Source organism: Ambystoma mexicanum, chromosome 2q (assembly GCF_040938575.1).
Source record: "Ambystoma mexicanum isolate Mex_15411 chromosome 2q, UKY_AmexF1_1, whole genome shotgun sequence".
Taxonomy (NCBI): domain Eukaryota; kingdom Metazoa; phylum Chordata; class Amphibia; order Caudata; family Ambystomatidae; genus Ambystoma; species Ambystoma mexicanum.
The window spans coordinates 13,858,989-13,879,795 of record NC_090924.1 but is presented as its reverse complement, the minus strand read 5'-3'; the positions used below and the strand labels follow the sequence as shown (position 1 = coordinate 13,879,795).

General features: G+C 46.2%; 1 protein-coding gene across 3 annotated transcripts in view; it reads left to right on the top strand.

Annotated features, from left to right (window-relative positions):
- LOC138569113 (cyclin-dependent kinase-like 4) overlaps positions 1 to 20,807 on the top strand; it is a 1,540,933-nt gene that overhangs the window by 87,933 nt on the left and 1,432,193 nt on the right. For 2 of the 3 annotated variants that reach the window (XM_069646780.1, XM_069646778.1), the window contains one exon: positions 4,643 to 4,867. In XM_069646780.1, coding sequence (XP_069502881.1) covers positions 4,700 to 4,867 — 168 coding nt within the window. In that variant the 5' untranslated portion in view covers positions 4,643 to 4,699. The remainder of the gene's footprint in view (positions 1 to 4,642; positions 4,868 to 20,807) is intronic. The other variant, XM_069646779.1, reaches the window with a different exon arrangement.

Sequence of the window (20,807 nt, the reverse complement as noted above, 5' to 3'; positions counted from 1 at the left end):
GGGTATTCGGTCTTGCTCGCTGAGCTGCCTGGTGAGAAGGAGAGGCTGCTGGCTAACTGAAAGGAGAGGCTGTCTTGCATAGTTGGCTCTAAGATTTTCGCAGCTGGGCTGGTGACCGGTGCAACTGCAGAGTTGGTTCTGGAAGGTTATAGTTCAAATCGGGGCAGTGTCCTGGCAGAAATAGGTCGAATCGTACTTGGCTGCAAAAAGAGCCCAGCGAGTGAAGGACGTGACGATCATTCCAAAAAGCAGAGAGCTTAGTGTGAGATAAATAGGTGGACGATCAATTGGAACTCCTTCTGTAGGGTTTATTTTAATTCGCAAAGTGTAAGACTGGACAGAGAAGACAGAACATGTGTAATCCTTCTGGTATCAAAGGATTAACAAAGTAGCCAGAATCGAAGGTATTAGCTGGGGGGTTTCTTACTTCAAGCAGAAGGGGTCAGAATCTCAAAATAACCTCATAATATTGTTACTAATACAACGTTAGGCAAGGGTATGGGAGTAACCGAGAGCTGAAACTGTGTTCATACTGCATTGCTTTCATAGCCAAAGAGTGCTAAGTGAGATGTCTGGGGTTAGAGGGAAATCACTTAAATTTGAATTGCTATGCTGACCCAATGTCAAATGTTTTCTTGATGCAGAGAGCGTTTCTTATATTCTCACATGCGCCTAATGTAAAGTGATTTCTGATACAGAATGTATTATGGCTGATGAAATTGAATATCTTTATAAAGTGCATAACTGTGAAAGCGTGTGGTGCTTCTTTATTGTGTCTAGTTTGTTTTCCTTTCGGGTTGTACCCAGAGGTAAATGCACATCTAAAATGAAATGCATAGTGCAAGGTCTGTAAATGTGTAAATGACTAGCTAAGATCCTGTGGTAATTTTGTGGCAGAAAGTGAAGTGAAGTGTCACGACATTTCCTACAGAGCGCCCAAAATGCAAGAGAAGAATGCAGGATGAGCTGCATTTTCTTTGAACAGAGTCATTTAACTCGCCTGCTGTGCTACACAAGAGTCAAAGAAATTAGCAAACCTACAGAATTACAATGCAAATTGCAATGTGATTCTGCTTATTTTATGCCTTGCAATGAAGACAAAAATCTTTTTTTAATTACTTTATTTTTATTGATATAGCTGACATTAATCAACTTTTCAATGTTAAAATACATAAAATAAGTATAATCCAATAAATAAACAATACTAACAGAACATGAGTGAAAAGAATAAAAGAAAAAGAACCATAAAAACATAAGAAAACACTTCAACATACCAACTCAAACAATTCCTATATTGACCAGATTTTTGTCTGTTTCATCATTAATGGAATCTCTAATGATCACACATATAGTGTTAGTCCTTGAAACTATATTCATTGCCTCGTAGAATTATCGTCATGCATCAAGCTTGGCTTCATCAAGTTTTAACTCATATAAAAATTCAATGGCTACAGGCGTAGAGATACCAGAATAAATTGTTCTCCACAATGTGTCAGATGTAAAGACACCAAATGGTTCCATTGTTTGTTTGAAGTATTTCACTCAGTGGTTAAAGAGTGCATCAAAATCGGTCAGCAGATGTTTTAATGTCTCTACTTTCTCTTGTTGGTTGCAAATTCGACAGTTCTTTTGGTCTTGATTGATCAATCTTCGATGAGCCATCACTTGTCTTGTTGGCCAAAGATTGAGTCGAAGTCGGAGCAAGTCATTCCGCTATTGAATAGATGGAGACCTGATCAAATATCGTTCCGGATAACTATGGTTCTTTATTGTGATGATAGCTCACAGTTCCTGTTCGAAGGTCTCGTCTCCCTGAAGCTCCTGACCGTTTCCCCTCTCCTGGAAAACATTGGTCCCAAATTCTGCAACCACACAGCCAAACTCGCCTTCCCTGTTCTTCTTCAATGTCTGGCTCTCTGCAATGTGCTTTCTTCAATGTCCATCTCTTTCTTTTGATCTCAGCAAACTGACCCCATCCCAAGAAGCCGGATCCGGCACCTGGGAAAGACCTGGGAACCCTACATCACAGGCAACCACTGACCTCAGCTGACTCACCACTTTGCTCATCTGGCACTGACTCCTGAATAACAGATCAAGAATGATCACTCTTCCTAAGGGTCTTGGGATCCCTTCGCCGAGGGTGACACCTATAGACTCTTTGGTAGTCACTGAACAATGTTTATAGTAGCCACCCCCAGAAACCACTAACGCCCCCCCATATCCCCACCACCTGCAGAACTGCTTCTTTGATACCAGGGTATCGCTCACCTGAACTCCCTGTTACTGCTGGTGGGAATTTTAGTCATTTCTTTCTTCATCCTTGGGCCTCTTCCTGAACTCTTTGAGAGTTTCCCTCCAAAAGAACTCCAATCGGTGCACTTTCACACTGAGGTTACAAATTGCTGCCAAAAACTGCATCTTTTCCCAATACTGGTTGCTCTTGGTCTCAGTGAACTTGCCTTCCTGAAACGAAAAGCATTTTACATACCTGTTGCTGCTGATTATTTTTCAGGAAGTACTTTGACTCTAAGAACTATTACGCAAACTGTTACTGACCAAGCTCACAATGGACTGGACTGGAACATTCCTGCCTCCGTTGTTGTGTGTTTGCTTAATACTCCTGTTCTTCACAATTTGATAAATCTCTCCAAAGCCCTTCTCACTACTTTCAGTTGAAGATAAACATGCTCATCCTTTACCACTATAAATGGGGAATGGATGTTTGCTCGTCTCCTGTTGGTGGCTCTAACGGGCCAGTGCATAAAATATAGTAAATGGGCTTCACCAAATGTTTGGCTCTGGGCCTTGTAAAACCACCCTCTGCTAGTACAAACCCAGGTGGTGCATATTTCGTTTGTTTTGGTGGGCCCACTTTTCTCCTGACCCAGCTGTGCTCCAGAGGAACACATTTTTGCAGTATGACTAAGATACCAAACCCTGAAGACCCAGGCAGTCTAGAGTTATAAGCTAGCTCCGAAACCTAACTGTTTAGCCTGAATGTTCCTTCTGAGTTAATGTCTCAGCATCTGGATTACCTCCAGTTTGACAATCGCAAACTACATAAGCTACAATCCTATCTCTTTAAGGAGGGCTGCATTGCAGTTGATCTGAGTGTTCTCCAGCACCCCTGCATGCACCTGCCACTTTAAAACGGTCCACTCCATCACTGCATTTGACCTCACAGATGACGCTAACCCTAATGGCTACAAGCTATTGAATACTTTTGCCATAAGGCTTGAGATTTTCTTTTTTAACCATGCTTTTATCTTGTACTTCTATTTAAGAGATATAGTATATAAACTATACCTCTGTGTATAGGTTACATTTATTAAAAGTTATAAAAGTATTAAACAACAAACCCAAGACACGTGGAACACCTCTTTTCTAGAAAAAAGGGGCCAGTCTTCATTACATTTAATAATGGCCATGGACAGAGCTTAATAAACATCAGCCCAGGAGAATCATCCACAATTGAAACTCATTTTGAGTTCTTTGGATTGCAAGACCATCCAGTTGCGCTGTATCACGTAATTGTGGCCCAATCAACGAATGAGTAATACTTAACAGGAACTGTTTCATGATTGTGTGCAGCAGGGTTGCTCAATACTGAAATTGTTTTAGGTGATTCCATCACAAATATGTTGAGACACATTGATTTCTCCATGACCATTGGATTACATTTTCTGTGTTACAGACAATCAAATGTTTATGCCTTGATGAAACCTTACGTGGGTGAAGCACAATTCACGTACACCATTAGGCTTATGTCAGCAATATTTCATGTGTATTATTTTAGGCAATGCCTTGCGTTTCTCAATTTAACAAGTGCAATACTGTTTATTCGTGATCACGATACACGAGTCTTGTTGATGATAAATTGTTTTGGAAACCATTCCTTTGATTTGATGTGTATTATTAATCTGAGTTTGAAATGCATTTATCTTGTACACACTAACCTATAAACAACCCAGTGCAGAAACTGAGCTAGTTGTTTGGTGTGGCTGCGGGTGAATTGCAGCATACCTGGGTACTTGTAGCAGGGTTACCACCACCACCATCATCATTGTGAGTTAAATCATTGTTCATTATTAGTTTAGAGGATAGGCGTATGGCTCGATTTTTCACAATATCTCTCTGATAAAAGTAATATTCGGTATGTTGTCTGCCTCATGCCCATTCTGAGAACTTGACTTAATTGCTCAACAGTTACTACCAATAGTTGAACGAAAGGATGCTAAGGAGCTCTGTCCTGCCTGACAGTGGAAGTCACCATAGACCATGTTATTAAAACTGTCAGTAGTATCTTTCACAAGGTTAGCTGCATCCCACAACTAATGTGCATGCAACATTGGGAAATCCCTGAGGCAATGGAAAGCAATTTGGAAGCTTCTAACAAAACAGAGTCTCTGTTTGAGATGGTAGTTGACCACCTGGGATGTGTGAACATTTGCCAATGACACTTATTTTGTCCCATTTGCCCAAAATAATGAAAGAAGCTAATGAAAATGTAATCTTTTCACTCGACTAAAATGTAGGAAGAGTACCATTCACTGAACATCAGGAAGTGACAATGCTTTGAGCATATGTTGTGCCCATTGCAAGATATTTCACTTATTTTAGTTTCTTTTTTTGTCTTCAAAAGCAGGGTTTTGGAAGCCTCTAAACACCCCAACCACCATCCAACTCTATAGCAACTACAATGGAGAAATATGAGAAGTTGGCCAAGATTGGGGAAGGGTCATACGGTGTGGTGTTTAAGTGCCGGAACAAGGACAGCGGCCAGGTTGTGGCCATTAAAAAGTTTCTGGAGTCTGAAGATGATCCAGTAATTAAGAAAATTGCCTTGAGAGAAATACGCATGTTAAAGGTAATTTAGCATCTTCCCACCTGCCAACCTTCCAGCTTGTCATAGAAACGGACAGACCTTGAAATTTGCCGGAAGAAAAAGATTGCCATTGCCCTTCCAGTCTGCCCATGATGAATACACCCATAGGATTTACGTAGTCAACAGCTTTTTCAATTTGTCCTGATTTCTTTCTGTTCATGTGTGTCTGACCCATTCTAAACATTTCTTCTCCGAAACTGACCACTTTGACTAATTTTGCACTTTCATGCTTATATCTGATTTTGCCCTTCTGTGCCTTGCTTGGTATTAGAGACCTGGGCACTGACCACCTGAGATTTATTGGAGGACTAAATACTTATTCTGGACAAGCATATGCACTAAAACTCAGCCCGACTCCTGGCCCCATTAACTTAGACATCTGTTTGGACTTCTTGTCAGTTAACCGTTCTTTCCTCCCCATAAGTATAGAGCTATAAAATGGGCATTTGTTGGTGTAGAGCACTGAACTGAGGTTCCTACTCAGCCCTTTAAGATAGATTAGCAATGCATTAGGGATAGATGGAGGATGTAGAGTTTACTCAGACATCAATGATGGACACAACTCAGGTAGTTGGCAAAAGATATTGTTTTAATCTTAATTATCTTAAACAGAGAGTACAACGGACATCAACAGACATCCCTCATGATCTCTCTCGAGACTTCTCAAAGCATTTAGAAAAAACGTACATTCTTATTGTAAAAAATTGTCATAGGTGACGTTTAACCTACGTATCACTAATGTCATCCTACGTGGCAAACTCCAAAAACCTAAAGGCTAATGTGATAGGTTCTACAAGGATCATCTAGGTATACAATCTATACTCGTCTAGGGCAGTGGAATTATGTGATAGGTCTCTTAACATCAGGTGGGGCAACTAAGCCCTTCCCCAAAATGTGTCACTGAAAATGTCACTAAATACACAACGTCTAATTGGTTATACAACTGTAGGACCCTTAATTGTGCAGTCCTCCATCATTGGTTGCACTCTAACCTCCGTCAGTGCCTTCTCAACCTACGTTGGCAGTACGCAGGCTGAACATCCAGGTGCAGATGAGCTAGTCTTAATCATAGCTTCCTGCCAATAAACATATCCATCCATCATCACCTCAGTGGTCCACTGTCAATTAGGTCTTTTGAACTCGGCCTTGAACATGTTCTTTGCTCTGAGAAATTCAGGGGCGTGAAGGCACATTCTGCCCTCGTGCATAGGTGTGACCATCATGCTTGTCCAACTTCTTCTCCCCACGTGACTAAAGACCACAAAATCAAGTCTTTCAGTGCATTAAAATACTATTCCTTAATAGACCTCTGACGTCTTCTTGTTTTTGTCCATGCCTTCTGAACAGAAGCTTCGTTCTGTCACATGATTTGTATCCAATGTCAGCTCACCCCAGTCTGATATGGCCTTGGCTTCTTGGCTAATCCTGTTTCGCCTTTCTGAGATTTTTCCTGTAATTCACTTGTTTTCTAACTGCGACAAATGAAAACTATTTCTTTCGTTCAGCACTGCCATTGTTCGTAGTGGGAGCATCCTTCATTAACTGACTCCAATGTATATATATGTGTACATGTTGGCGCATGCCGCAATCTATTCACTATAAAGCTAGCCTTTTAAGAATACTTCATCTGCTTATGTTTCGTTGCATGTATACACGTATGAAATAGCTTGATCTCTCCCTTATGTTTGCAGCATAAGTTTCTTGATCTTAATCCCAAGATGTTCTCAGTCTTGATACTTTCTTGATGCCTTATAGATCAGTCTGCATTCTTTTAGTTTCTGTATCTCTTCTCTATTCGTCAGCATTACTCTGTTATGACGTCACTGGTGATGGTGGCATCACCATTCTTTCTTCGCCATTCATTTTCTATGTTTCTTCAGGGATTTCATTCAGACGACCATCGTATTGTCTCGTATGCAGGTATGGTTTTCTTAATGGGAACCTTGCCTCCCAGATTCCCCTATGTATCGGTACTTTTACTGGAACTGCACATGTTTCCCACTCTGGGACCCAACCTGCAGGTTGTTAGGGAGAATTCTCATTCTATGGCTAATTTCCCTTAGCTAGTGAGTCCCCCAGCAGCTTTGCTGGATTTCTGGAGTTTATTTTTTCCACTTGGTAAGAGTGTGAGCTTTTCCCCCACTCTTATCTGTGTTTTGCCATGTGTATTTCATCTATTTTTGTGATTGTGGACTCTGGAGTACACCACTTCAGTAGCCCCACTCTTTTGTGTGTTACACAGCACCTTCAGTGCAGTGACACAGGGTTGTCTTTTAGACTTCCCACCGACTCCATTTCTGGGGCTGACTACTGTCCCCCAGCAAAGGGTAAAGTTGCCATTAACTTTGCATAGTCATTTAACCACAGATCCAGTACACCCCATCTTACAAGGAGTATTGGAAAGGGTTAATCCTTAGCCCTTTTTATCTGTACCTCTTGGAGCATTGTTTTGCTCCCTTAACATTAAGACTTGGCTGGTGGCAGTGATATCTACCCTAATTTTCCTACCGCGGTTATACTACATAACATGGTATTGTTTTAGGCTATTTTAGTAGCCTCGAACTTTAAACCCGCGAGCCCAAATACTTTTTATTTCGGCTCCGGTTGGGTTTAATCACCATTTCTTTTTGTTAACATCCTTCTTGGGTCTTTCGTTGCGCGGCAAACCAGGTTTGCCTCCTTTGTTCGCTGACCTTTGGCGGCCTTCTTGCCAGAAGCCCTCTTTTGGCGTCTGGGTGTCTAGGTGGGCTGAATGTGAGCGAGGGGTGTAGTCACCCCCTGCACAGGGTCTCCTTGGAGACCCGAGTCGCACTTTGTATTGATTGGCTAAGGTGGTTGTCCGGGCTGGACAACCCCCCGCTGAGTGATTGACAGCCAGGCTCTGTGAATGGGGGATTTTGGCATAAAAGTCAGGACTCTTGGGCTAGAAGTCCGAGTTGCCACTGGAACTGCAAGAAACCGAAGAGAAGCAGAGAAGAGGACAGCTGCTGCAACCCCGAGTCCCGGTGAAGCCCTGCTGCAGTCCTGAGCTATCTACCCTTCAACGACAAGAGAAGATCCAGTCCGGAGTCGTCTTCTCTTGAGCCTGGTGGGATCAACCAGCTCGTCTTTTCTTCAGTCAGAGAATCCTCTCCTGGGTCGAAATCGCTGCTTTGCTGTAGTGGTCTGGATAGTCGTCAGAAGAGCCCTCTCCTGATTTAAAGGAGCGCACCTTTTATTCATTGTTGTTCTTTTCGCTGCTGCTGGTCTCATCCCTGGGTAGTGCAGATCGCTCCAGACGACCTCCTTCTTGTCACCATGACTGAAGCCGCAGCAATCGTGAGTCTGCAGGAACTACCAGGAACAAATGCAGTGGCACCAGCTTTTCTCTAAAGGAATAAGGTACTGTGCACACTTGGTCATTCTTTCCGCCTGACCAGCCGGAATCGGGGTGAACCCTTTTCCTCCACGAAGATTTGTTATTTCTTCCCTCCCTCTTATAACTTTTCCTTCCAATTGACAATCTTTGACGAACTCTTGGCATTTCAAATCTCGAACTGTTCAACGTGTGATCCTCGGCAACTGAGCATCTGCTCCATTGACACTGGCGCAGGCCTATTGACTTGAATCTGTATCATTGAACAAGTCCTTGAGTCTTCTTGCCTTGAAAAAGTATTGCCTTTGATTTTTAGTCACTTTTCCCTTGTTTGAAATTCTTAAGTACAAAGTGTGTTTTAACTTCGTGAGCATTTCTATCCGCGGGTACGCGTTCGTATCGCAACACCGGTCTGTCAAATCCTAATGTACTTACCTTGAGTTTACTGGCACAAGTGGAATTGGTTGTGTGTAGTGTATTTTACGTGTGGTTTCGAATTTATAGAAGTGAAGTGTTTTATAACAGATGGTTTAAAAATAAATGTACTTATATTTTTTACCTGAAACCTTGAGCCAGCGTTTGCTTGAGTCACAGTAATTGTGGTCCTTTGGGTAATCTCTACTACTGCTCATTTATCTTGAGATAAGTGTGGCTGCTCTGCTACTGCTACCACTTTAACAGTCTAGTACAGGCTTGTACCAAAGGTGAACTTGTATTACCACTTGTCTTAATTGTGTGTAGTGGTCCCTAAGGGCACTGCACAGGATTCTGCCTAACACAGGTGCTGCGGGTGAGGTGGTTGAGGTGAGGGTACTTGGCTCCTTCTCTACAGCACTATACAAAACAACAACTGCATTACAAATATATTTATAGCTGTGTTCTTGGTCCTGCACCCTATGCATTGTTTCTTTCTGAGCCATATCTGCCCTAAGTAATTATTGCATCACCCGCAGTAGCATCAAAAAGGAGCTGCGGCTTCTCATTCTGAGGTAGAATTAATCCAAATGGTACTACAGGTATTGAGTTGTTATTCTTAGTGAATGCATCTTCCCTTACTTGATTTAAATACTTAAATGCTTTGCTTCTCAGTTTTTTTTGTTTTGTAAATGGCGTGTCCCAGCATCAGACTTGTTACTTGCCATGTAAATGCATGGTTATTGAGTTGCATGCACATGTTCTAACATTGGATGTTATGCGACCTCTGGCGGATTTCATTCAATGCAGTCTTCAGGGATAATGGGGATGGGGGCCTCTGCAGTAAATGGGAAGGAGGTCATTGTTAAGATGGATTTCTGAACTCTGACCTGGTGGGCAGAGGTTCAGAAGGCCAGCCTAGTTTCTTGGAACAGGGTAACCTTCTGAACAAGCCAGACCAATCAAGGTAGCCTTGGCGGGAGTCAAGACTAGGTCTCAGGAGGGGTGAGCGTGACTGAAAGGCCTCAATGAGCACACAGAGTAAAGGACACTTACAAATCACTCCCAGTCAGGTGTGTATATATATATATTAAAAAAATACAAATACATTTATTCAATGCCTTTGCGTTTCAACAAAATAGTTAACAGTAACACTTTTGAACCAACACAATCCTACTAAAATACATATATGAAAAACCAAGGGGCCTAAAAGGTTAATGCACAAAATTGGTCCACAACCTTGAAAAGGGAAGGAAGCAGGTAGTGCAAATAGTCTTTAGGCAGTTCTGCAGTAATCACAATCCTAACTGAAAGGCAGTCCAGTCCCTAAGAAGAGGGGAGCCTATTACTCAAATGCACTTGCAATGCTGGCGCACGCAGTAGTGCAGATGGGCGAAAATGGGGTCTCTTGTAGGGTCTGGAGCAGCTCAGGAAGGTGGGTGAGGTGATGCAGAATAGGTTCCCACTATTCGTGGAAAGGAGAGGGTCCCTCAGAGGCCACTCATGCGTACAAAATTGATGGATGGAGCCGGTGGCGGATCCGGGCACGGACTGCGGAGTACCTCACAAAACCCGCCGCATACCCCCCCGGACTCCCACTGGTGGCCAATAATCAGCCCGGGCCGTCGCTGGAGTGCACCTGGGCCCCTCCTCCTCCTCCTCCTCCTTCCCCCTCAGGCCACTGATCCCGACACCAGCAGGCCCCCAAGAGGAGCCCACCCAGACCGCCACAGGACCCCAGGAACCAGCAGCATCAGCCACATAGGCCCGGGCCGACATGGGAGCGCACCTGGGCCCCTCCTCCTCCTCCTCCTCCTCCTCCTTCCCCCTCAGGCCACTGATCCCGACACCAGTAGGCCCTCAAGGGGAACCCGCCACAGGATCCCAGGAACCAGCAGCATCAGCCACATAGGCCCGGGCCGATGCGGATGCGCGCCTGGGCTCCTCCTCCTCCTTCTTCCCCCTCAGGCCACTGATCCCGACACCAGCAGGCCCCCAAGAGGAGCCCACCCAGACCGCCACAGGACCCCAGGACCAGCAGCATCAGCCACATAGACCCGGGCCGACGCGGGTGCGCACCTGGGCCCCCCCTCCTCCTCAGGCCACTGATCCCGACACCAGTAGGCCCCCAAGAGGAGCCCACCCAGACCGCCACAGGATCCCAGGAACCAGCAGCCACATAGGCCCGGGCCGACGCGGATGCGCGCCTGGGCACGCCTGGCCCGCTACAGCCCCCCCCCACAGACGTGCCCCCTCTACTGCCTTGATTGCTCGGAGCGGGGAGAGAACGCGGCAGAAGGGAGAGAGCCAGGTGAGAGGGACCGGAGAGACGGAGTAAGGCGAGTGGGTAGCGGGGCCTCCCACCCCTGCGCATACCTGGCCCTGAGAGGGGGAATCGGTGCGAGGGCAGAGGAGATGGGCGCACGAGACAGTGCCCTTTGCCCCAGGGATTCCAAAGCAGTGCAACGGGCCCCATCTGGCAACTACAGAGCTGATGGCATATCCGCAGAGGGCCCTGCAGGGAATACCACGGCCCCTGCTGACAGAGGAATTCGGGGAAGTCGCTCGACAGCTGTGCAGGTGCAGCAACGCTGTCGGGGGAAACCATCTTGGAAATGAAATCGCATATCGCATGTGAGATAGGAAAAGTGGGTGCCCACGAACGTAGGGGGGTATATGTCCAGACCCCATTCCTAATCACTCAAGCAAGAAGCGGCGCAGCAGGTGTTCAAGAGGGACGAAGGGGAAGCACTGAGTGGGATGGAGACCAGCACCTTCAGTGCATGAGCTGGGAACTGGGTGCAGGAGAAGGGAACTGGGGCCACATCATTGTAAAGTGCAGAAGCGGCTAGCTGGCTGACCCTGACCCCCCATACTGTGCCCAGAGATAATAAATTATAGACACTGCAAGCTGGTGTACGAGAGGACTGCTGCAGTGTCAGATTTAACATATACATCCTGCAAGCATCCTGTGCCTTGACAAAGCTGCGTTGTTCACCTGTTGGTCCAGGGGGGGTCCTGACCCAGACCCATTGATTGGAGAAGCTGCAGCCACTAAATACTGCTAGCCCCCTGCAATCTATGAGCCCAGCACACCCAGTAAATATAATCAGTGAGTTTTCGGCTTCTTCTAGTGCTGGGATGGTCAGCGGAACGCAGTGTTTGTGACCTACAGCTGTCCCTCACCTATAGCACAGTGTATGGTCTGAAGAGATTCCCCCCCGCACTCTGAAACGACTGCGCTGGTGGGCGGGAGGAAAACCTATCCAAACCGACTGAAGCCCATTACAGCTACGATCTGCAACCTACTCTTAGCAATCACATAGTCTTACTGCCTGTGGCCTGCAGGACTCCTTCTATCCCTATCGCTCTTTATGATATGGGAATTTCATAGTGAGACCTGCTGCTAGCTCACGCGGTCAAAGAGACATACGGCTCAAGGCACGAGCCCAATATTGTTTAAAACTGAGCCCCCATTAACATCCAAGTTCCGGGGAATCGCTCTGAACACTCTTACCACCAGCAGCCGGGAATCACACCAGAACAACACAGAAGCAGCGTTCCACTGCTCCTCCGGTAAGGTTGGCGCCACCTGACTGACAAACCCCCCCGTCCTTAACGGCACGCATCATAGGCAAATCCGCATAGTCCCCCAATCTGCCCGAGTCCTCCTCTCCCCGCACTGCTGGTGCTCCAGGCGGACCTGTCGAGTGCTAGCGGTCAGTGGGGAATCTGTGGAGGTTAATTCCTGCAGCTACGCGACTTCAAGGACAATTGGTAAGACGTGCTTAGTGAGTGTATAGCTGCTCTCCGGCGACCGAAGCGGTCAGCCCAGATGCCAGGGGTCAGAGGTAGATCTGGACAGTCAAAACCAAGAATCCAAGCCAAAACTCAAGTGGGCCAAATTGAAAAGTGCTGGGGTCAGAGTCGACAAGAGGAGAGTCAGTCACCCCCCTTGCTGGTTGAACGTACAGTAGAAACAACCCCACCCACAATGTCGTCAGATAAGGAGGAACTTCTGAACTGTCTGAAAGGGATGGAAGCCCGCCTGACGCACTCGTTCCACAACCAGCTGGAACAGATGAAAGAAGAATTGAAATCCTCCCTCCAGGAAGTAAGCAGAGAAATGACGGATCTGGGAAAGAGTAGATATAGTCGAAAATGGCCTATCAGCCGTGGCAGAAGAATCTAACCAGAATAGTGTCCTCCTGGAACAGCTGGCCAGCGCAACATCCAATTTAGAACTACAAGCAGAAGACCTTGAAAACCGCTCAAGAAGGTCCAACATTTGGGTCAAAGGCCTCCCCGAAACAATCCAAGACTGTGACCTTAAAGATACAATGCAACTGTGCTTCAGCAGTCTTCTGCCGGAAACTCAATCAGACCAAATCAGCTTTGATCGTATCCACTGGGTAGGCCAAAAACGGAATGACCCTGGTGCAAGACCCAGAGATGTACTAATAGCGGGAATGTCTTACTGTCAGAAAGAAGAAATACTGAGGGCAGCAAGATTCCACAATGACCTCGCAATCAATAGCTCCCACATCCAACTGTACCAAGACCTGGCACTTATCACGCTTCGCAAAAGAAGAATGATGCAGCCAATTACAAAAGTACTACAAGCAAAACAGATACGATACAGATGGACTCACCCTTTCGGCCTCGCATTTACGTGGGAGGGAAAACAGCAGAAGATCACTACTTGTGAGGAGGGTGGTGCAATCCTGCAGGTAGAAGAAATCCAAGACCAACCGATTGCCCGAACACGTCCCAATTCCCAAAGCACAGCAAGTAAACCATGGGAATGGTCAATTGAGGAAAAAGCGTAAATCTAAAAAAACAGAGAAGGCCAAAATCCAGCAACAGAGCCAGGAATGACAAGTTGTGGAAGGAAGCTTGCAGAGGCAGCTAAACGGGGAACGAATAACAGCCGTACAATGATGGAGGCCTACAACACATCAAAACATATGAAATCTACACAGAGCAGAGGGAACTGCACACTTAGAAGGTGGGAGCTGAGCGGGAGAACTCGTAGGCGGTGAGAAGAGCAAAATGAATCCAGAACCACGGCAAAAGCACGGACCCGAGCCCTAGGGCACCAAAAAGTAAACGTGGAAAACACGGACTTAGCCCAATCCAAGCCTATACCAGCGCTACCCCTCCTATACCAAAATGGCTGAGTCAAGAGTCATATCTCTGAATGTACGGGGCCTGAACTCACCAATAAAACGCCAGGCAATACTAGACAGGCTGAAATCAGTGCAAACGGCGATTGGGCTCCTACAGGAGACACATTTGCTCCCCAAAGACGAAAAGCGCATGGCCAGTCGGTGTTTTCCACAACAATACTTCGCTTCAAGTGGTGAGAGAAAAAGAGGAGGGGCCATACTAATTGGGAAAGCATTCAACTTTAAAAAACTACAAACTCGCAAAGACAAAGAGGGCAGATACTTGGGGCTTAAAGGGCTGATAAAAGGGAAATTGTACACAATCATAGCAATTTATGCTCCAAATAGTCGTCAAGGTGTGTTCCTAACGGACCTGCTGGGCAGTCTTGGCAGCTGGTGGGAGGGCCAACTGATAGTGGGTGGAGACTTCAACTGTGTAATGGACCCAATGCTGGATAAGACTCTTCCCCCAACAACCACTGATCAGAATAATAGACAAGCTCTGGGTCGGTTCTACAGAGAATTAGGAGTGATTGAAACCTGGTGATTTTTCCATGGAGACCGAAGAGAGTACACCCACTACTCAGCTGTTCACCTTGGTTATTGCGGGATAGGCATGATCCTAGTATCCACAACATTAGTTCCGCAAATAACGGAAGTAGAAATTGGTGTGGAATATCACTCGGACCGTGCACCAGTGATGGTGGGTGTGGACTGGGGGGTGGAAGGAAACAGTGTTAGGCCACCTTGGAGATTAAATGAAATCCTCCTAAAAGACATTGCATTAAGAACCTATATGGAGACCGCCATCAACAACTACTTTAAAGAAAACGATAACGGGGAAACGGCCTGGGGGGTACGCAGGAAAATCAGTGATCAGGGGAGAATTCATGTTGCAAGCCGCAGCATACCACCGCGAAAGAGCACTAGTGACAAACCAACTAGAAAAAGAGGTGAAAGCTGCAGAAGCCCAACATAAGACTCGATGCTCTAGGAAATCCTTAAGAGCACTACGGAAAATCAGAGCTCAACTGGAGAACCACACGGCGGACCGGTTGGCTCAGTCGCTACTAAAAACAAAACAATGCTACTACATACATGGGGGCAAGGCTAATCGATTCCTGGCAGCAAAACTGAGAAAACAAAAAGCCCGGAACTACATAGTGCAGCTAAATGACTCCCATGGGAAATCCCACACAGCAGAGCTGGACAAGAAGGAAATAATGAAACGATTTCACATGGAACTATTAAAGGGGGGAAAATCTAGACCCAGACCATCAACTTGCCTATATCAACTCTCTCCAGCTGCCCCAAATTACAGAGAAAGACAGAATCAATCTTGGGAAACCGATTACTGCCCAAGAAATCAGCGACGCTATCACAGCACTACCAGCAAATAAGACGCCAGGTCCGGATGGTTTTGGCAATGGCTATTACAAGACATTCCGTACACAACTGCTAGGCCCGCTGTCAAAACTATTCAACACAATTAGAGAAGAGGGGAAGGTCACGCAAGATATGGGGAAGTCCATAACTATACTACCACTAAAGCCAGGCAAAGATCCCAAAAATTGTGCAAGCTACCGGCCTATAGCACTGCTGAACACGGATGTAAAAATCTACACGAACATTTTAGCAACTCGGCTAATGGAAATCCTTCCAAACATAATACAGGATGATCAAGCAGGTTTCATCGCAGACAGACGTACACAAGACAACGTCAGAAGGGCAGTAGACGTCATTGATGCTGGGCGACGTAAACAACAATCATTTGCTGTAGCTGGCCTGGATGCCACCCGAGCCTTCAACAGCATGGACTGGGGCTATCTGAGCTTGATTTTGGAGCGGTTTAGTTGCGGTCCAGAATTTACGAAAATGGTGCTTGCCAACTACCAGCATCCATCGACAAGTTTCAGGATCAATGGTCAGGGTACAGAATTTGTGGAGATCGGAAGGGGCACACGACAGGGCTGCCCTCTCTCCCCTCTAATTTTCGCAATGGCAATGGAACCATGTGCAATGCAGATCCGCCAGGACGTCAGCATCAAGGGAGTTACAATAGGTCAGGAAACCCACAAATTAGCCCTATACGCGGATGACATCATGCTCTTCATGGGAGACCCAAAAAATACAATGCCCAGAACTATGGCCCAGTTAGAGGAATTCAGACGAGTCGCGGGGTTCTCCATAAATTTCTCCAAATCGAAAGCTCTGAACATAACGGCAAAGAGAGAAGATATCGAGACATTGGTGAGATCATTCCCGATGAGCTGGGTTGAAAGAAAACTGGAATATCTAGGAATTCACCTTGCCAGCGATCCGCACAAATCATATCAGACAAACAACGCCGCTGTGGAAACAACTACAGGAAGACTTGCGCATATTCGACTCCCTGGAGCTGTCATGGTTCGCCCGCATCACAGCGGTCAAAATGACCATTCTCCCCCACCTCCTCTATGTAGTAAGCTCACTGCCAGTGCCAATACCACCAGCCAAGATCCGAGAACTGCAAGATGCGATATTCAAATTCATACGGCATAATAAGAAACCTAGAATCCAGAAACGAATCCTAATGCGCTCCCCTCATCTGGGCGGTCTGGGAGTTCCAGAAATGGACAGATACATTATGGCGGCACAACTAGCACCAATGCTTCGATGGGCGAAACCAGAGGATCATAAAGGATGGTGCAGAATCGAACAATCAGTCTCATCCGTCCCCCTAATAGCCATCTTGAGCCTGAGCAGAGAAAACCGAAACAACAGAGAAGCTCTACTAGAAATGATGAAATGGTCTCTACTAAGCTGAGACAAGCCTGGAAAAAGAAACGCATTCCTGGTGGACTGAGTCCATATACACGACTGATGGGCAACCCAGACTTCACACCGGGTCTCCAGCGGGGATACTGGGTGCGCTGGTCAGGGGCAGAAATGATGCACCTGAAAGACATGTACAAAGACGGCGCTCCATTGCTCTTCACAGATTGCCAGTTAAAATTCAATATAGGGGAAAATGAACGCTATAGATATGCGCAAATCGGGCACTGGATTACCCACCCAATGGTGAAGAAGGCGGGCACGAGGACGCCATCAGGCCTAGAACTGTCGCTTCAAGAAGGCAATACGGCGAAGGGGGTCTCTAGACTCTACAAACTCCTCTACAATGACCAACCAAGCGACCATCTCGCATACAAAATGAATTGGGAGAGAGATATGCAAGAGTCACTAACGGAGGAGGAATGGTACCAAATATGGGCACGTGCACACACCACTTCCAGATGCACCACAATAAAGGAATCTGCGTACAAACTGTGCCTCAGATGGTATATGTCCCCGAACCGCATCCACAAAATTGCAAAGTCTTACCAAACTGTTGGCGAAACTGCGGTGAGAAGGGAGACCTGTTCCACATGTGGTGGATGTGCCCTAAAGCAGTTGCCTACTGTAAGGAAATACTAAGCTACATAAAAGACATCTCAGGGGTGGATCTACCGAGATCTCCGAAGACATTCCTCTTAGGAGTCCCTATAGAAGGGAAATACGCGATGTCAGGCGCGACAGCTAAACTCATCACCCATCTACTATCAGCAGCTAGAATGACTCTTGCACAAAATTGGAAAAACAAAGAAGGTCCAATCTCAGCATGCTGGTGGGTTAAGATCTGGGGGGTGATGGCTATGGAGAAGATATGCGCCATCAGCACCGGCAAATACCTAAGATTCCTAACTATATGGAATCCATTTCATGAACATGTACGGGACAGAGAAGCCCATTTCGTCAAACCCCACCTGCTCCGAAACACACATGTAACCTGAACTCTCTCAAAAACAAAGCTAAAGAGACGCTGTGGTTAAGAAGGGGAAGAAAACTGTAAACGCCTAGAATCTGAAATGTAAAATAATACTTATAGTAGGGGGGCAGAGGATTGTATAGAGGTGGGGGGTTAATAAAAAGAAATGGGGGGTGGGGGAGGAGGGATGAGGGAGGGAAGGAGAGAATTGGGGAATGTCAGGAGGTAATGCAAACTATAACATTCTGTAAGACAAGAACATGAGTAAAATGTAGAGCATAAGAGTTCAATGTGCTCAAAAGCTATGCTGTAATAGCTTATATGCCTTCAAACCAAAATTAGACATGGAAGCTAGACCGAAATGGTTATGTCAGACTGAGAAACAGCCTTAGAATGGACTGTCACTAAGACACAACTCGGTCCTATATAACTTGATTTTGTACATATAAATTTGGTTAAAAGCACAATTTCTTTTCGAAACAATACCAAAACAACATGGCCTAAGGACAAATGATGGATTTACTCATTTACGAAAGCTATTTAACTTGTAATGGAGGGTGAAGCGTGGCCAATTCCGAACTAAGCCCTGGTGGTAATTAATTCAGTTGAACAGAGTTGTCGTTTACAATGCCTTCAGAGGTATTCCGAGTTTATTAACGCTTCAATAAAACATTGACGGGGAGATGAAGCAGGGAAGGCAATGTATTGTAAATACTTTCCGAATGTACCCCCATATGTTGTATACTCGATCTCAAGTTAAGTCGGACTATGTAATAAGGTTGCTAAATGTAGCGAGGAGGAAGGTCGATTATTGTTTAATAACTGTTCAATGGCTTTAGGAGATGACCTACTGTTGCACTTATTCTTGTTGTATGAACTTAATCGAACTGTTTTATCATTACTGCTCTGTGTTATAAATTGAAAATCTAATAAAATATTTGTTTAAAAAAAAAAAAAAATTGATGGATGCACTGGGGGCCACCGGTAAGGGTTGCAATTACTCACTGACCCCTGGCGCACTCCGGACCAAACTTCGGCAGTCGAGTCCAATTCGGTTGCAGGGTCAAATGCGGCAATCTCTGCGGCTTTCAGCGATGAAGTTACAACGTTGATTCCCAAACGGGACAGTGGCAATTTCTCTGCTCCTGGTGGATGGATCAGGCCAGTTTCACTGTGGCAGGCTTCAGGGCACAGAGGGGCACAGCTGCAATACACTTGCAAAGTTCGTCACCACGGCTGGGCGACACGGTAACCGCGTGTACTCTGGTTCAGGCTCTCTCTCCTTACTCCAGACCTGGGAACACCAAGTGTACGAAAGTCGGTGTGAGAGTGCTGTGAACACAGAGCTTGCGATGTATCAAGTTTCAAGGGCCTCCCCGAAACGGCAGTGATATCAGAGCAAAGGTCCTGCGCAAGCTGGTAAGCACACTGGTCGGCACAGTGACACTTCCGAGAAGGCTTACTTGCAGGGTTTGAAGAGGGTGCCGAGAATAGTTAGTCCCACTATTCCAATGGGTCAAAGCGCCTTTGCAGACCTTCTAGTTCGATCAGATGCAGAGGGATCCAGCGGGACAACAACAGGCTCAGGGTGCCAAACCTTCCAGCGGTTCCTCGACTCGGCTTCTTAGTTTCAGGATACTTGGACTTATACAAGAACTAATACTTATCCAGATCCTAATACAGTCACCAATCCAGATACAGATGATACCCAGGGTACAGATGAGATTGAGGACTACATCTGTGCAGACAGTGAGCCTCCAGATGTAGAGCTATCATCTAGCGACTCTCCCCCAGATGAGGTAGGATCTTTCAAGGCATTGATCTCTCTTGTGGCAACGCTTTTCAATCTGGTCCCAGAAGAATTGAAGGGGAGATTACTTTTCCAGCGCTGCAAATCCTCCAGAAAGACTGTTGTCTCAGTCCTGCTACTGGATGACGTCTGAGGGGACGTACTGGTGGTGATGCAAAAACCTTTTTCCACGCTGCGCCTACTAAAATGGTGAGGCTGGAGAAGAAATATAGGGTCCTGAATATGGCACCTAAAGGCCTCAGAGGCCACCCGACACCAGACTCTGTAGTCTCGGCTGCTATGAGGATGAGGTTGTCTAATCCATCATCCTCTTGCTCATTCTCTCCGACCTGGAACAAAGGAAGCTTGATGTGGCTGGAAAGTACATAACCACCACTGCTGCGTCTACAGTCAAGGCTGCTAACGCCCTAGCCATCCCTGCATGCTACAACAGAGAACTCTGGTACAAGTTGGGGACCCATTCTCAATTTTCTGCCAGAGGACAATAAAGCGGAGGCCATGGCCATATTTTGGGAGGGGGAGGTGGCATCTGACCATGCAATCACAGTCGCCCTTGACATTGCCGACTCTGGTTTCCAGCAGATGGCCAATGGGGTCACCCTATGCCATCAAGGTATGCTCAGGGCTGCAAACTTCAGCCAGGACGCCCATGCTACGGTGGTCAACATGCCTTTCGATGGGGATAACCTATTAAGCAAGGCAATGGACGAGTCCCTTCTCACCATCAAGATGGACACGGAGACGGCATGCTGTCTGGACACGCTGCAACAAAACACAGAACTTTCTCTCCCAGAAAGAAAAGATTTCCCGAACTTCCAAGGTGTTCTGCCCTTCCTACCGCCAGCCATCCCGCTCCACTACCCAGGAAGCTTATATAGGTTGTTCCTGGTCCTATAGGGGTGGTACACAGTGTTGCCTGCAAGCCACAGGAGGCAGATGCAGAAGCAAGCCTTACCATGTCCAGTGCCCAAGCCCCCACTTCAGCACACCAGTAGGAGGCTGGTTATCTCAGTTTGTCGACATGTGGCACAACAACTCCATGGACAAATGGGTTCTTGACGTCATCGAACATGGAAACTCTCTGGAGGTCCAAGACAAGTGCCACCGCGATAAGACAAGAACAGCACAGAGCCCAACTCGTCAAGAAAGTTCAGGCCATGTTGCTGTAAGGGGCAGTAGAACCTGAGTGTACTCCAGATACTTTCTGGTTTGCAAGAAGTCAGGCAGTTGGAAGACAATCCTGGACTTGCGTCACCTTAACAAGTTCCTAAAGTCCTGAAAGTTCTGGACGATAACGTTACAGCATGTGCTCAGCCAGCTGGAAGAGGGAGATTTCCTGGTGACGATGGATCTGGAAGATGCATATTTCCACATCCCCATTCACCCAA